Here is an 18,970-nt window from a genome sequence, read left to right as displayed (position 1 = left end):
TAATTAAGTAACGCTCAATGAGATGAGGAGCGCCGTGTTAAATACTTACCCTTGCCGCTAACGTGCTTGCACTCGAAAAATAGGTAACAACGACGCGCAGATGAGTGCAATTAACTTCTAACCCCATGATGGCTTTTATTTGGAAAACGACGATTTCTGCATTCAAATCACCCCAAACCAGAAGTTGAATTTCGGTTGGAGGGAGGTCGCTGGAATGTTAGTTGGAAGCTGGGTGCAGCAACAGGTTTGGTGCCGCAAGTTCAGATTTCCTGCGAAATAATTATTCTCAATATACTACTTGAGCCGGTCGGACTCTATACTTTACTTTATCATCAAGTGCCCGATTTAATTAATGCTGATCCAATTAAGGGCTGTCTGAATTGCTAGGGCATAAAATTGAATAGAAATGTTGTCGAAAGCTCACTAATGCACCGCCAGATGGAAGTTTCCACAGGGGGACACTCTCGACGAAAATATCAAGAATGGCGTAGTGGAAACTCATTCGAGCGATCTAATAACATTCGAATGAAATCCCATTAGCCTTCTTTCGATTTCGATTAAATTCGTTGGTAGGGAAATGATTCCATTTTCATTCCAGCAGTCGATAATAGGCTTTTATACTATTTAATTACTAAAGGGGTTCGAAAAACGATCGTGCCGCGATATCACTTTGGTGTTTTCTTCGGAATTTATTTTTGAGAATTGGTAGTGCTTTTCAATGAATTCCAAAAAAAAACAACATAAATGGATAAATCTCTAGAGTTCATTAAATTCATAAGTAGGTCTCCGTAAAACTTTTCTCTTATCCTCAAACCCATTTAAATATCATTCTTAAAAACGTCGAAATGACAATGCCAAAAAAAAACGTCTGCTTCATTATATTACAACGTAATTTATCTTTTCTTCCATCTTTTTTTCAACAGCACGACATACCTCATGGAAAACATGCTCTCATTATTGTCAAACAGCCAAAAGGCAATCTGGTATGGGTGGCAACACAGACTGGAGCCGTGAGCCAAAGCAGCAATACCAACGACAAAGACAAGAAGTTTCAACCTCGTATAAAAACTTGGCAAGAATGTGATTACGTTCAGGTAATTAGATTTGTCGTCTGTTCCTTTGTCCACCTTGTTGAAACAATTTATTTTCCTCGAATCCCATTGATAATACCTCTCCCCGTAATTATGAAGGAAAGTGGACGGAATGGGAGATAGAAGCGTACTGTCCCCAACCAGACGGTATTCCTTACCACATTGTGTACATCCCCTTTTCAACTTTTAATTTACACCGAGTAGATTTTATGCTTTTAAGTGTTCTCAATGTCTTCTTATTTGTGTCCTTTTTGATCCCACCCGGGACCCTCTTTAAATCATTAAAGATTAAATTATGTAACTTTAATAACTTTTTTCTGAGACTCTTCTCTTTTCGTTTTTCTAATTTGCCCGTTAATTTTCCGCAGAGATTCACTACAATTTTTCTCTGTCATAAATTTTGCGGAAAATATCCCAATTTTGTGTGATAATGTAAATAAGGGTTTGCATCTAATTGCATCAAAACCCAGTCCTATACCTCTACCCTTCTTTTCCACCCAGATTTTGCTACCATTTTTATTTTATTACTAGCATTTTATATAAGATATTCTTGGATAATAAAAGGATGCTTTTTAATAGGATAGTCCCAACCCGAAATGGAAGGCAACGGTAAAGAGATATTTATACAATCATTTTTTATTTGTTGTGCCTGAATATGATGGTATGATTTCCCCCATTTTCCAATTTTCACCAAAGTAAATGGATCCGCAATAAATAATTCGACCACAAAAAACTATAATTGGAATTGGTACAAGTTACAGAGCGTTGAATTTTAGGAAAAAACTATTCTACAAAAAGTTATCAATTTCCTTCCAAAATAGTGGATTATCCCTGGAAATTCAAAACGTTACTGAATCTGTGAAACTTCGGATAAAAATCCCGGCAAAGTACGGTTTAATTATAAACTATCTTAGTGTAAGTTTGTTCCACAGAATATTGGAAAATAATTGAATGAAAATATTGGGAGACTACAGACACCCCCGACCAAGTAACTGTTCATAACAGGGCGGAAGGAGTTCTGTACTTTCAAAATATTATTTTGTAGTTTCTGTCATGCAATGACCCACTTATGGTGTAATTAATATTTATTTTAGCTCATGAAGAGCGTAATTATCTTAACTCATTTGAGGTCCCTCAAAGGCAAACCGTTTTAAAAAGTAGATGGGGAGTCTGAATAGCCGGATAAGGGGGGTAAATTTCACTTGCTGTTAATAGGTAGTATTTGTATCTATTTAATGCAGCAAATATCCTACTGAAATACCGACACCCCTTCTAAAACTAATCTTTGCTTTTCGTAAAAGGCTATTAGGGCGAATAAAAATGTACGGCTAGTAACCTGTAAATTTCAATATCCTCGCATTAGATGAAAGAAAATTGGTCTTTGAAGTATTGCTACACTTCTGAATAGCAATGTTAAGGATTCTAGAAATGCTCCACCTGAGCGAGATCTTAGCGATAAAAATTAGAAATCACATGTTTCGAATTTTTTTATCAGCCTGATGAGCCCTGCGGACATAAAAGCCGAACCCCATAGCCAACCAGGCGATTTCAGATGAGTTTCTAACTGTGGAATTCTAGTTTGTGCTAAGGAACTTCATGGCACAGTGTTACTTAGATGAAAAAACTGGAGTTTTTTTTTGTGTAATTCTCGAAAGTCGAGCCTTTGCGTTCGATTGTGAAATATATGAAAAACAATTGTACAAAAAATTATTTATTTCCTTCCTCTTCAACGATGCTGATCGCCCTATTCTCAGCTGCCCTAATTTTCCTAGCTTGCTATTCCTTATTAAAAATCTCTCTCTCTACTTTTTCCAGCCTTCATGAGTGACCGTACTACTCATTAGCTTTTCAATCGAACCTGTTAAGCGCTACCTCTTCTTATCTATATGTACATATGTCAGCAACGCCAACTTTAATTTCCTCAACATAATGTAACATAACATAATGTAATAATGTAACATCTCCTCAACATAATGTGATAAAAAAGATTTATAATACTGACTTGTTTAGCATGCTCTAAATTGCAAGGATTTCGAACTGTTCTAGCTCTCCATTCATAGCTCCTGTAATCGAGCCTTCCCCCGTGCGTCAAATTCGGTGAGTCCAATGCCGAAAACTATCCTGTGATTTACTCCACCTCTTTCACCTCGACGCTCTGTTTATAGACTATTCTATGTCGCCCGCCATTCCCTTCCTTCCATTTTCTGGATTAAGTTTCTCATTGACAAACTATGCATATAGATCGAGCTTGTTTCCTTGCATACCTACAAGCAAATTACCGCAAACTTAGGTCAATATAGCTGCTTGTCAAGCATGCAACAAGCCGACCGAAAATCAGATGATTCACATATGCTATCATAATACATTGCGTCATGTAAAGGACTTTCTTCGACGGTGTGCCCAGTAATCCGTCTTTTCCAAAACTTCAAAAATGCTCACTCATACATTGCTTTCGCAGACTAGATTCCTTCCCTCCTTCCTTATTTCAGGTGTCTAGACCCCGAGACGATGATCATTAAGCGTACAGTACTCACTGATATCCCAAGAAATATCCAATCCTAGCACAGCAATGACAAAAATGAGGTCCATGTCCAGACCGGAGCCTCATTTCCGACAGATATTAATTTCATCTTCCTTCACCAATACAATACTAAACGATGTATTGATTGACTTTGATTGGAATCAACCTCGTTTTCCAACTGGACTTCAAGCTGATTTTAAGTTCTTAACTTCCCGTTTTTATTGGAAAGGTAGATTGCTCCAGTTCTATTTTTAAGTCATCGATATGGAGGACCTCAATATATCCTGCAACGCATTGTTTCTTTCTCTCCCAGTTTTCTCTGAGTTTAAGGATAACTTCATACTTTTAACCATTCAAATGTTTAGTGATCCGAGAATCAAAAGGCGTTGCGAAAACTGGATTTACCATAGTTCTTCCAAAGCTCTGTGCTCCTCACTCTCATTATTCTATGGGGAAATAATTAGCCTATGAGCTTCTTTCATTGCTTTGAATATTTATGTATATCGAGGTTGCAAATTGATTAATGCATTTAAAGTTGCGCCGGATGTCGTTCTCATGGCACCGATCATACCCAGGCATACAGTTCTTTACAGTGAAACCAATTTACGGTAAAAACTCTTTTATCTCGCCTTAACCCTCCACAATAGAGACGCATAAGTGAAAGCTTAATGATAGCAACATATGTCCACATTACCACATGGAATGAAAGGTCCGCCAATGCAATCCATAACCGGAGATGCCACGTCATCTGCATAAGCCTGTATTGGCAGACTTTACAGTTCGCATAGTACTGAGTCGATCAAAATACTCATCAAAAGTGGCGTTAGCACACCCTTTGAAGGCAGCCTTTCGTTACTTCTGTTGTCAGATAGCAATCAGCACAAACTTCACACTACAGAAATCTCTGCTTTACCATAGCATTATTCCTTTAATTAAAATTTCATCGACACCATGCCCTCTAGTGGCATGATAAAGTTTTATAAGGTGCATTATCAAAAGTCCCTTGAATGTCCACGAACACCCGCATTGCGTCCTGTATTTTTGAAGTCAAACAGTGTAGAGCAAACTTTCAAGAACTTCCACGTAGCATGTTGACTTTAATGTTGATTTTCATTTAGTGAATGAGACCTTAGCGCCTTTTCACGAGAGTAACACTCAACCAGTCTCTCTAGACATTTCAGCGAGAATGATGTTAAGCTGATCTGCCTGAAGTTCTTTGGTTTTGAATAGTCATCTTTTCCAGAGTTACGTATGAAAACTACCGTAACTTTCTGCCAAGAATTAAGCACGAAGGCCAGAGCAAGAAATCTATAAGCGATACCATGACCGCCTGGTTGTGAATAAAATTCGGCTCAATTGGTCGCCTACTGCAACCGATTGAGTCACTTAATCCGTATGGATTAGGATGATCCCGCCCGAAAAATCTATAAGGGCAATATCTATGTTAGAGAGAGAAGACGAGGCAGACACTGCCTAAAATGCGATGGCGTAGGCCAGGACGATAAACAGCTTTTAGGGATATGGAATTATTGGCCCTCGACGCAAAACCGGAATGTCTGGAATTCCTTATTAAGGCAGGTCCAGACCGGATACCGGTTGTTGCGTCGTTGATGATGATGATACCAGGTGCTTTGAAGTGTTCAAAGAACAGTATAGCAACCCTAGCTTTTTCATTTGTAACATCCGCTCTCGCAGTGTTCCAATTACCCTTGCAACAATTGCGTGTTAAGAGATTTCTAAAAACTTCCAACTTTCTCCCTCCTCCAGAATTTGTGCCTCGGTCGCAGCTTGATGGCTCAAATTCGCAGATAGATTCGAAGTCTTTGACTCCTTATCATTTGAAGAGTTAAAATCCGTAGCTTCTATCTGCATGTGTTTTGGACACTCTTAATGTAGTAACCCACTACGATGAGATAGTGTCCGAGGGGCATTTTATCTGGGAGAGCAAGCGTATTTTTTTGCCATCTTCTCTACTAGCAACCATGTTTTTATAGACTGAAGCACAATAGTCAGTGAAATGCTTTGACCACCATTACACCAATGTGGTGTTACTAGTGCTGGTTTCCGTAACTCCCCACAAGAATCGCTTTGTACAGTTAACGTTGCGAAAGAACCGCTCTTGGCAATGTGCCCGATTTGTAACATTTTGCTCCTATTTGTCAACAGTTGTCTAATGAAGAATATACTTCACTCTGAAAAACTGAATGGACTCCGAAAAGCTCTCCTTGATCACCAAATTAGCCATCAAGTCCAAACTCAACGGCGGATGCTCCATAGTAAGATCTCAAAAGATATCCTTGGGTGCCATTCCCCTTTTCAGGTTTTAGAACAAGACGACTTAAAGTGGATACTTGAGAAGCATTCAGCCATTTCTCTGCACACAATCATTGTCAGTATTTTGCTTTTCCTGATTGGTGATTGGGATTTCTCAGAAAAGACAAATTTGCTTTCCTTTCCTGGAGAAGCATTTTAAATTTTAGTTCTAGCCTCTCCTTTTTTAACTAAGATTTTATGGAAATCAAAGCCTCATTAAAATTGATTTGCACACAATTCGTCTACATAGGTTAAAATGGAATTCGGTGAATATATGGGAGCTGTAAAAGGGAGTGTAACTTTGTCAAGCTTCATTCTGCTCACGGAATTGTTCAGAAGATCGGGGATCCGATTCTTCGACGTAATCAGAATTAAATAGCATGAACAGCATGTTATCCTCTGGGACATTTTCGACAAGTGGGGCTTAATCCTAAGTTGAGAAACAACACTTCGACATTAATGCATGACGGATTTTCTGATATAAACAAGTCAGGAAACCTGCTAGATGCTTCAGGTATAAAAAGTTTTGTGTTTCCCTATGTGAGAAGCCATGAATGCATTAGTTCCGTGTGCACATAGTTAAAAATTCAATTGCCTTCTATTTTTTTATAAGCTATTTACACAAATAATTTAATCTGAGCACTGTATTGACTGCAGTCAACCTCATACACTTCACACTAGGAGATCAATATTATTAACAAACGTGAAGAAGACAACCTAAAACATATACGAACAGGTCGGGAAACCGGAAGCTTGACGCTTCAGGTATAAAAGGTTTTGTGTTTCCCTTTGTGAGAAGCATACCGCAGTTCTCCATTGGCTGATAGCGTTGACTCGAGATATTTAAATTGCCCAGCGCTGTCAGCTGCAGTAACCTGCCCAGAACTGAGCGAATTAAATATTTTGGGTCAATGCTATCAGCCAATGGAGAACTGCGCGATGAAATTGTTCCACGCATTAATGCGATCTGGATGAAGTGGCATTCCACTAGTGGTGTTCTTTGTGTTCGACATATCAGCGAACGTTTCAAGTCTAAAATTTACCGCAATGTCATCCGTCTGCCGCTCTCTATAGTTCTGAATGTTGGCCGACCATAAAAGACAATGAACGGCGTCTTGCGGCGGTGGAGACGAAGACGCTGCATTGAACTGGTGGCGTGGCACGTTTTGATTACATCCGAAATGAGGATATGCGCAATCGATATGGGGTTGCACCGATCATGGAGAAACTCTAAGGAAAGCGTCTTCGATAGTATGGTCACGTAATTCGCGTTAACGAGAAATCACTTACCAAGATTACTGTGAACATCAAAGTCAATGGTAAGCGACCAAAAGGCCGGCCGAAATAACGGTGACTTGATACGGTGGATGGGCATTTAAAAGCCTCGAAATTGCATCCAGATTAGGCATTTGACAAAATAAAATGGCGAAACCGATCACGACGAGCCGACCCCGCTTGTGAACGGGGCAAAGGCTGAAGAAAACAAGAAGATATGATGAGCGACAAGCGCATGACAGCTCCGTGTAACATAGTTACAAATTCCATTGTCTTCTAGTTTTTAGAAAGCGATTTAAATAAATAATTTGATGGAAAACCCTGTATTGATAATAGTCAACCTCATCAGACTTCAGACTGTGAGTTTAATATTATTAGCAAATGCGAAGAATTTAACCTACAACAGATACAAAAAGGGCTAGGGGGAAGTAGATTCTTCATAAATGTGAATCTAATATAATATTTCACGAAATCCTCAATTATTCTCGTTAATTATGACGTCGGCATCTTATTTACATGGCTTTAGAAGCAGTAAATTCGCAAGTTTGCTATAACTTGGGCGTTAATAGCCCGATTTTCATGAAAATTAGCATGTGTATGCCCTAGGATTAATTTAAGGGGGGGTTTCAGTAAATTTCTAAAAGTTGGTAATATACTATTAGTAAGTTTAGTTGAGCAGATATCGGAATGGGACATATTTTGAGGCGTAGATTTCATCTAACCACATCATTCTGATTTTTTTCGGATTTTTGGATTGGGTAGTTTTCGAAAATGAGTCCTGTCTCACTTTAAGTGTGCACATTTTGACTCCTTGTGTCATGCACTTTGCAATTCACGCCAAAACTAACGTCACTTTCGGAAAGTAAAAATCGAGACCTTTCATTTAATACCCTACACGGCTAAATTATTTTTAAATCTCCCCTTTGCATGTATGGGGAGCCCCCCTTTAAACTCCACCTAAATCTATGCCACCTGCTGTATGCGTGAGATTTCATAGTTCTCATCTGTCCCCCAAGTTTCATCGGATCAATTCAGGCGTTTTGGAGAAAAGTGCGTGTGACAGGCCTGTCTGTTTGCCTGTCACACGCACTTTTCTCCAAAACTCCATAGTGAATCGACTTTAATAAAGTTTCGCTCTACACAAAACCTTAAAAAGGGCCAAGCCAAAAGTGCACTACCATTCAGGGTTCATTTATACAGGAAAATCGTTTCAGAAATTCATTAACGTTCCCTTTTACGATGGAAACTGAGCGTTCTTTGTTGTTCTGATTGTGAAGAAATAGAGAAAGGTACAAATACGAATTTTCCACCATAGATTTCTTAATATCTTGAGCATGCGCAGTAATTTTTCCAGCCCGATAACGTAGTATTGAAATACAGAGCAATTTATACACCCATCTCCAAAATGGCGTATTCCTGTTGCTACGCTAGAGGGCGCTATGATCATTTTACAGAAAAAATGCAACCTGCCTTTTAACGTGCGGACTTGACCACAGTCCACAAACTAGGATTATTAAAAAATATTGAAAGCTAAATTTTTGGTGCCGTGTTAAACTTTTTTTTGGAAATTTTGGTGTATTTTCAAAACTTCTTCAATGATTAAAAAAAACTACTAAATGGATCGCAATTATCCTAGTTTGCGGACCGTAGAAATATGTTCTGAATAAGTCGTGAAAATTTCAAAGAATTTTGTTGGATAGATTTTGGGCTATGGTGGCAGCAGATTTTCAACATGCTAAAAAGTAGAATGCGATTTTAACCATAAAATCTTAACTGACCATTAATCTGCTATACCTAGTCCATAAACCTTGGGTTGAAGAAACACAAGTAAAGCATTGGCGTCAATTCTTATGATTTTACCGAAATCGTTCGAACGTTATTCGGACCGATAAATACGGGCATTATTACGGCGATCGACATAAACCTGACATGTGACATTTTACCTGTTTAGCACTGTAATTTCGGAACGACTATTTTTTGACTTAAGTGATCATAATGGCAAGGGTGAATTCGATCGCTATTGAATGGCAGTGTAGGACGGTGTTTTGTTTGTACATTAATCCTTTCGTATTTGACAAATTGTTTCTTTCAAAAAGTTTCAATCGGCCAAACAATATACTATAATAATGTACAGAGCCGCCTTCTTTTTCAACTGAAAACTATGTAGCTCATAGGTCGTGTCCCATCCACACGTAGGGTATGCTGCCGGAAGAATCGGATCAGAATGCAATCTGCAGCTGTGATCTGTGGATAATGTATGAAGCTTCCTAGCAAAATGAATCCTATTGGGCAAAGACAATCATTAAAATTCCGACAACTAGAGATCCTCTATCTAAATCACCTCTCTCAATTTAAAATTGTTTGTGGTGGGAGATGTTTCAGATTCAACAACTGCCCCTTAGGCGAAAAAGTTAGCAAGAAACTAGTCGCGATAATCAAAGATAAAGCTACGCTTAAAGAAAAACCCAGTCTGGGAGAGATTGGGAAAACTGCCAATTCAACCTATTATTATGACTGATTCTGCCAAATTCAAAATCGACATTTTCACAAAACTGAACGGAATTCAGCATAATAATTTGCACATGATTATATCTGAACTCACAAATATGTGAACATATGTTATTAAATTCCAAAACGAAAACTATTCAATGAATTTTCCGAATTCAAAAGTTTTATTCAAAATAAAGGAACTTTAAAAGTTTCTAGGGCTCTACCGTTACTATCCAATGCAGCTGTCTAACAAATATTCACCGCATTTTTCAACCTTTCCACAACTCCCCCAACGAATCAGTTATGCTAAAAATAATTGTGGAGAAATACTCCAATTTAATTAAAAAAACCCGCAAACGAGGAGCTAAGCAGGTTCGCCTTATGCTGACACACTCATATACTGCCCAGATATAATTCTGGGAAAAAGCTAAATAGCATTCATCCAACCGAAACGTTCACTGTGCGCATTTTATACTTGTAATATCCATTCTGAAGCCAAAATGATACAGTAACAACAATATGGAAATTTGCTTCCCCAAGAAATGTTTTCACATATGTTTCTGACCGCAACATGTTGAATCCCTGCCAGCATTGAGCGTTCTAAAGGAACAGAAGCTATAACCGTTCGCCATCCACCATTTGCCACCCAACCTAAAGTTACCACTAGTGTTTTGTGCTGGAGAAAGCATAAACATTCTTAAAATGAGTCAGAAAATGTACACAAATTGGGGCACCAAAAATTGACTTTGATTAAAAAGGGCTTCGTAGTTTTCGTTGGTAAATATTAGGAAATTGCTAACTTAAACAAGTAAAAGTTTAGAGGGAGAAAGATTCATAGCAAACATAACCGCGACTAAATCTTTATCGTAAAAGAGGGTTAGATTTTGAAGATTCATTGAAGAAAAACCGAAAAGATTTAGAATGGGTCTTTCATTCCGGTTTCAAAGAAAATTTGCCAAAACAAAGGCAGACACCTATATTTTTAACGATATACACATATAGTACGTACTGCATGATACTTCGGATTGTTATTTCACTAGAAGGGATTAAATTGTCTGACACCTCTTGAAGTTTGAACAAAATTATTTTACTGCGATTTCCGCATCCTTGCAAAGCCCTAACTAAAATAAAAACATCCTTTCCATTTTCACAAGCATTTAACATTTTTCATGTTCAGTTGAAAATGTTGTGTAAGTGGTTCCTATTATTGCAAATGGCAAGATAGGGAAAACCCCACATGAGATGAGAAAGTTTATGAATATATGAAAATTATATTTTAGAAGTTCCACTTAAGGCAGTTACCTCCACTTCAAAGTGTGCATTTTCAGAAGAAACTTTTGTACATCGTTCTGTGGATTGAAATTAGAAACAATCGCAGTACAGCCATGGGTCTACTAAATTTACTCTACTTTGGAAGAAAATTTATAATAGCAAATTCAAATATATTAAATGTTAGAAACTCATAAAAAGGATTACCACTTGAATGCGTTCTACTCATCCTCAGCCTAAGATGTAATGCGGCGTGGCCTTGGGTTTTCCGCGGATCCTAACATCTCTTAACTCAATAATATTTAGGATGTTCCTTGTCGAAGAAAAGAATCTCCAAACCACAAAGCAATTTTACTGCGTATAATTTATTATAATAGCCTCAAAATTCATACAAATTAAAATAATGCTGGCTTGGAAATAAAATAAAGATAGGAAAAAAGACAGGCAACGAGACCCATTGAAAAGGGGAATCTTTCTGTGCCCGGGCTTCTTTTAGGGGCCAGGAGTCCAGAAACATTGACAAAATTAAATCAATTATGCTATTTGGAGGAAACGATTGACTTTCATCTCGAGCCCCGTTTTTCCTTCCTACGACCCTCCAGATAGACTATATCAAAAACAACTCGAGAAACCAGAAGCTGGACGCTGAAACGTTTTATGTGTGTTATGTTATGTTATGCTGGACGCTGAAACGTTTTATGTGTGTTATGTTTTTCCTTATATAAAAACGTTTAAGAGACATTTGTCCAATTAGTATCTAGCACGTAATGTATATGCATATATTATGTGAGAATAATCACTTTCGCGTAGGGAGGCAGTCTTAGAATTTGCACTGAAGAAACAACTTTGACTTATAATAGTTGTTTGGTAGTAATAGTGCGATTTCCACCTAAGTTAATGGATATAACCTATATTGCTGCAATTTCATGATACTAGAATATACTTAAGGCGGGTTTTATAGTCAGTTACTAAAAATTACAGTAATATACTATACTATAATACTATTATTAGATTCATTTGAACAGATATCGGTATGGAGGGTATTTCGGAGCCCTGGCACCGTATAGTGGCAGCTTTGTGAGTTTTTTCAGATTTTTCGGTCCGTGAAAGAAATGAACACTTTTCAGCCCCTCCCCTCTTGCCGACAACAAACAAAAGAGCATTTCATTCAAGACCAGAACGGTGCACTACAGTTCACGCGGTCACCGCGTCACTAAAAATAACCTACAAAAAATTAAACAAGTCGGGAAACCGGGAGGGTATTTCGGAGACTAGGCGCCATCTTACAAATGTCTTCTTACAAATGTCAAAACTAAGACCGGCTTCGGAAAGTACTAACCGAAACCTTTCATTTGATACCAAACATGACCATATTTGGAGAAAAAAATGTACACCCCCTTTTGCATGTAAAATTCGACGTAGGATGACGTAACTCATTGTATGCGTGAGCGTACAACGTTTCAACGTTTCCGAGAAAAATGCGTGCGACAGACAGACAGAGAAGCAGACAGGCAATAAACCGATTTTAATAATGTTTTGTTTTACATAAAACCTTAAAAAAGAGAAAAGTACAAAGCGGATCTCGTCCAGTTTACGTCTGGTTACCGATACTTTTTCTCCTCGTTTTGGTGACAGTGTTCATGCTGCCTTGGCTGGAGGACACCGAGATGCTCAATGGATGATGTCATCTTTCCGTAGACACTTCGATTACGCCGAATCTTTAGAGAAATTGGAGACCTTAGGCAAATGGGTCTGGATAAAGGCTAACAAAACAAGTTCTCGTTCTGACGGACCATCGCACATTTGCATGATGGGCGAAACAACAAGGACATTGATTAATTTTTATATCTGGGAATTGTTGTTTCTGACGACGGCGCTGCCGAACTTGAGGTTGGTCCGCCCATTACCATTCATTGTTTTATTTAAAATTTGCAAATGCAACCACCTCAACACTAACAAGTTGAAACTGTTCTCCCTAGGCTACTATATGGGAATAGCACATGGAATCAAATCACTAGTGTAACTCAAAAACTCCAAGCTTTCACCAATCCATGTAAACGTCGCGATATTCGGACCTAAGGAAGTAACTGATGAGGAACTGAGTCGGCGTGCGGGTTTTATACCCGTGGGCGTCTTGGTGGGAAAGCAGAAATAACAGTGGATAGACCTCAAGAAATCGTGGAGGCAACCGAAGCTGCCTGTCGGAAACCGACAGTGATTGTTCATAGGCGTGGTTGACGTGCAATGCTCTACAGGAGTTCATGGCCACCATCAATATTCTAATCTGTTACCTTTTCTTCGGAAAAACCTTGCCTATCTTGGATACTCTGATGATGGTCTGCTTTCCTCTACAATACCGATGAAAGCGTTCTCTTCGAACTTGGCGAAAGCCTGTTGCTTCCGAAATACTGTGGAGCATCCCACAACATTCGTCCCTTAAAAGTTTTTCCAGGTGCCCATAATGTTATATGATTTTACGGTTTGCAACGTTTGCTGTTTTCAAGCAGAAAGTTTCTGCTGCATTATAATTTTGACATATCTATATACGTGTAGCATATAACTGGAGTTTAATGTATTATTATAATAAATAAATTCAAATAATACCATTACCATAATGTGGCTGTAAATAATACTACTCACTTACTACCTATTTAATTTTACTGTGAGTGGAAAAGTTCATTTAGTAAATGAGTTCAGAGGGAAGCAAAGACATCTTAAAAACAAACCTACACGAACGTGGGTTTTTCTAAAAAAATACGCATTTGCTTATGCCCAGAATCGTAACGTATCTGCTGAAAGCGCTTTTGTAACTTGTTTGCTCAGAAAAAATCTAAAGTCTCAGTACTCTATCTCGAAAAACGAACAAACACTAAACTATGAATCCAAACAATACTTTTTTGCACGCCCCTTCTACTTTCCCAGTTCCTATATGTATGTGTAGTAAGAATGCTCGGCACCCACCCTTTACTTCTTATACAATTTCCCAGATACTACCATCCAATGCACTGATTGACTTCACTTAATTTTCAAAAAGCACTTTTAGAAATTCAGTTAGACATGCATTTGTACGGAGCATATTATTCCACCAACATAGGCACCCAAGTAACTGTACGAACCCTTAGAAAATACTGTGGAGAGCACTTCAAAACAGAAAACTAATTTAGATAAGCACCCGTTTCAGAATCCATGCCGGAGATAAAACGTTGAAAACGGTGCGTCGTCATCATCGTCGTCCTTGTCGCCATCGTTACCGATCCCCCCGCACGAGCCAGTTTTTCTATTTTCACACTTAAATGCAATTTTGCTCCTAGCAGGGGATCCGCTTGCAAGGACCTGAAACCTCACCTGAATCTCGGATTAAATTTATGTTTTCATTTTTCCTTTTTGCGAAAAACCCACACAAAAACGAGAACATGCAAAAACCAAAAATAAAAGCTAGTAGTAATGCTCCAATGCAAAATGAATAGTTCTCCATTACTTCCATGCTTGAGCACACAACTTTATCCTTCTTTCCCAGATGCTGGGAACCGCTGGCATTCCGTGGGGGACTAAGAACGAGAATGTTTTTGTTGGCAGCAGTGTATGGTGCAAATATCGTAAAGGACCAGAATACAAGTGACGGCCATTGTTCGCTCATTAAAAAAGTTAGCAAGCAAAAACTGATAAATTACTTGGAGGACACAGGAATGTGGCCATATCCACATTTTAAAATGTTGCTTAACGAATCAGAAAGGAAAAACCCTATCTGCAAACGGGGTGGCGGGGAAATACAGAAATTTATGGCACTAGCAGGTTAATTCGGTTTGGTGATTAAAGTTTCAGTTTTATATGGTTTTCATAGCCTTGATATGGTGTTATGCATTTTTTGTCCAGTTACTGATAAATACAATAAATGTCGTTGAATGTGAAATATTTAAATTGAAATTATTATTGATGTGAATGATTTATTTTATTTCTGACTGGAAAAATAGCTTAATATTTCAATTTTTGCAGTTTTTTACACTCGACGTTGTAGCTATAAAAAAAGGAAGTGCCTTATGATGGCCCCTAGAAAACGCTACATTTTTTAAGGCGTTTCACAAACAAAACCCCGTTCCAGACTCCACGGGACGTTACTGGTCACTGGTGTTATGCACATAACCTACTCCCGGAAGCTATTGTCATGTATTTGTGATTAAACCTTCTTTCTTCTCACTTGCCCACTTTTCCAACGATAGCGGTTTCTGCACCCCTTTCAGTCTCGTTCCCTCAACTTCGAATCGGAGGCAAGGAAGCAAAATGTGTGCTGGGTTCTCACATCCGTTTAAAAGCAGTTTCCACATCCTGTGAAGAACTGTATGATGTTTGGCTTCCCGGATTTTTGCTTAAATCATATTCTATTATTAGATAGAGCTCGTGCTTACACGATCCTCCGGCCGGCGACTTATGCACTGCATTCTGTTACTGATAGCGCATGCCACCTATGTATTTCTATTGTAAATCCCCCGCATAAGTATAACGATTGGGATCATTCCTACTCTAACTTTGCATCGTTGGATATTATCCCAACATTGCTGCAAACTTACAAAAACTGTTCCGCTCGAAACGTCTCACCATAGGATCAAAGTTCTTACTGTACAAGACAATGATCTTGCCAGTCCTCATGTATTCCTCGGAAACTTGAGGAGGATGAGGATGATCCCACCCGGAAGGTCTATATGGGCAATATCTATGGTAGAAAAAGAAGACGAGGCAGATCCTGGCGTAGGCCAGGACGCCAGACAGCTTTAAGGGATATTGAATTGGTGGACTTCGGCGCAAAACCGGGATGTCTGGAGTTCCTTATTAAGGCAGGCCTAGACCGGATACCGGTTGTTGCGCCGTTGATGATGATGATGATTGCTGCAAACTTATGGAACTACCAAGTAGTAAATCGAATTTACCTTTTTTCAGCTCAGTAATTTCGACATCTTTTCCGCTGTACTTCAGCATCCCTAAATATTTTACCGCCGATTCCAAGACGACTGTGCATCAACATATACTTGGTGATGAGCTTCTCCTTGGTCACTTCTATCATCTTCACCGCCAATGTTAAACCGCCCCCTCTTCCCACGATTTCACGATTCTAATTATGTCCTTTTGCGCAAAACTCCTCGTCCTCCTGATATTTTGTTGTATTTACGACCGGAAATTATTTTCGAAGCCGACAATTGTGGCCTTTTTTAAGATGACAGACCGGAGATTTCCGATCCCACATACTTAAATAATAAACTGGGTTTCCCATCATAAGTACACATCATATTATCTGCTGGAATATCGATCGGCATTATTCCAAGAATGGAATCATGGGAAGATTGTCCTGGAGAAGCAAACACATGCCGTTCAACTCCACACACTAGCACCACATAAGGCAATATGAAGTTCACCACTATAAATATAAATGACCCGTTACCTGTCTTTGACACCATCCTTACCTGGACTACACAGGGACACTGCAGGTACAACTTAACATTTAGCTTTGTGTTTATTATCACTCTAAGGTATTTGATTGCCCACTAAAAGAAAATTAAAATGGGGGAGCCATTTGTTGCTGCCTTTGCCAGAGCGCCTAGGGAAATAGGTCTGTTTAATATTCGTTTGCGTGAGGGTTCACCAACTTTCAGCAAAGTTTGTCAACGCTCAGCTCCATCTGGTGTCACCCACCAAGCATATGTTGAACTACTCCCTGGATATCGTCAGCCTGGATTTGATAACCAATGTAAAGACTTTATTCGACATCTTACGAAGTCTTACTCCTCATCCATTCACATTTCTAGCAGAATATAATTACTGAATAATCCTCAGAAATAAATGGAAATTTGTTGAATCATGGATTTGGATCACTTGCGCACCCAGTTATCTCAATCAATCCCTCTGTTCGAGCTTCCTTAAAGGTATGCTTTTCACCACCAGCAGTCTCGACTTTGCCGAGTAAGACGTCACTGCGATGCACTCTCCCATGTCATGAGCTCTCTTTGAGGATGATTTGTCCAAAAGCTAGTCAAACCTTTATAAAGTTTTATTCACCCATTACTTTTGCGCACGAGCCTTATGGGTTCCTTGTTGAGAAATATGCAAACTCGAGCAAGCCAAGTTATTATTCTCGTGTAACAAAGGATTTCTTTGTGTTCATCATAAATGGATTAATATTGTCGCCTATAGCAAAATGACTGCCATTTTCCAATTCATTTCATATTCGTTAACAAACCACGTAAAAATTTTTCTAAGGCAATTCCCGGTTGTATCTGTAAATAAACTTCTCCATTCTATGATCCTTGCATTGAAGTGAAGTCACTGGCAATGACTTTTGTATCCAAACGCAAGCTATTAAGCATAACCTCGATCCGTTACACATGCTGTTTATTTTTCCAATGCAAAAGCAGCACTTACACCTCCATTGGCTGGCTTATTATTGTCAAGATTTTTGCGGGATGCACCTAACTTACCAATTTGCACCTCCAATTTCTGGAAAGTCTGCATCAATAGAATCAACTTCATGTTCCGATTGCAGGTAGTGCCTCTTTCTCGAAATACCTGTTGCTTTCGCTTGGTTTCCAGGCCTTCCTTTTTGCACGACAACATGCAATTAGGCATTCAGAATCTACTAGGATCCGTTTGTAGATGTCCTAGCAAAGTCAAAACGGTACTGTAAAACGATCGCGATCATCTAATGCGGGTTATTCCTCCATTTAAAAGCATGTAGGCTGCCTACGAATTAAAGAAATTGACAAGAAATGGCTGCTGCATATTGTGCAGCTTAAACTGCTTCACTAAGGCAATTCAAATGTACGCCTTAGATGTGGTCTCGTCTAAATCCTTGTAGGAGATAATGATCTCATACTTTTGAGCACACAATCCGAAAGGTTTGGTCCTTACTCTTATCGGAGTCATTCAGCTCCAAGCTGAAATCCCTCTCCTCCTAGATTAGCTTTCAGTATTTTCAATATGTATGCGTAAGAAACGCTGCCTCTGCTCCAGGCGATAATTTCCTCAAGGCAAATCATTGTCGTTTCCTTTTTTTTAACTCAACCTTGGTTTTATAGTTTTTTATAATTTGCGTGTCAGCTCAATTGGCGCCACTTACACTTGAGAGAACATTTTTCGATCTACCTATTTCTCCTAAATCAATCAACCCCTCGTTGTTAAAGTGTCTCCTGAAATTCCACCACTGCCGGCGTTCTCTTAATACAACCTTCAGTGTTGTTATTCCCCATGTTCTAGAAATTGGCATACTTCATTTCCAATTCGCTGGAAATGCCATGCAAACAAATACCCTCTAATCACGAATCTTCAAAGGTATTTCTCGTAGCTTGGTATCCTTTGTATTCTGTACTTACCTCAGTGCTTCTATGCATTCTTTCGATTTCCATGAAGTATTGTAGCAGCTTTCTTAATGGCAATCGCATTAATATTGGGTTTTGAAACGATTCTCCCATTAAAAACGTTCACAGTCCAGCCAAGCAACCCATTCGATATTCCACAATCGCTTTTTATTGTTCCATGATTTCTAATCTGCATACAGATTAAGCGATATTACGCCCACCTTGTTGTGGATAAAATACGACGCAATAGGCGGCGATAGGCGGGCCACTTAACCCGTAAGGGTTAGGATGATCCAGTCTATAAACGCAATTTATATTTGTGCTTGAAATGACGTGATGGTCAGGTCAGTACACCAGGCAGCTATTAGGAAGATTGAATTGAATTGAATTAGTAAACCTCGGCAAAAAACTTGTCCGCCACCGTTAGGACCCAACATGTAGTAGCGACTTCCTCCAGATTGGTGCGAAGATGCAGAGAGGCACTGAACAGCCAAAGTCACCATCCTCTGGGTTTTTGGTCACAGAATATAAAGTGGAATGAGCAGGAAGAAAGGCTAGCCAGACGGAGCTCCATTGTGTTCCTCGATAGGCGCAGTGTTCATCCCGTTGGCGACTGTGAATGGTGGAATCTACTGATACCACTTCAGGGCCGCTGACTCCAACTGGGGAAA

At 39.0% G+C, this 18,970-nt stretch overlaps 1 protein-coding gene across 4 annotated transcripts in view; it reads left to right on the top strand.

The window, feature by feature from the left end:
* Window positions 1-18,970, top strand: part of LOC119649946 — a 542,569-nt gene that overhangs the window by 491,555 nt on the left and 32,044 nt on the right. For 3 of the 4 annotated variants that reach the window (XM_038052366.1, XM_038052367.1, XM_038052364.1), the window contains 2 exons: window positions 924-1,094; window positions 1,671-1,700. In XM_038052366.1, the coding sequence (XP_037908294.1) occupies window positions 924-1,094; window positions 1,671-1,700 (201 nt within the window). The remainder of the gene's footprint in view (window positions 1-923; window positions 1,095-1,670; window positions 1,701-18,970) is intronic. The other variant, XM_038052365.1, reaches the window with a different exon arrangement.

This window comes from Hermetia illucens, chromosome 2 (assembly GCF_905115235.1).
Source record: "Hermetia illucens chromosome 2, iHerIll2.2.curated.20191125, whole genome shotgun sequence".
In the NCBI taxonomy this organism is placed as follows: Eukaryota; Metazoa; Arthropoda; class Insecta; order Diptera; family Stratiomyidae; genus Hermetia; species Hermetia illucens.
The sequence above is the reverse complement of the archived record's forward strand: the minus strand, read 5'-3'. Positions and strand labels throughout refer to the sequence as shown.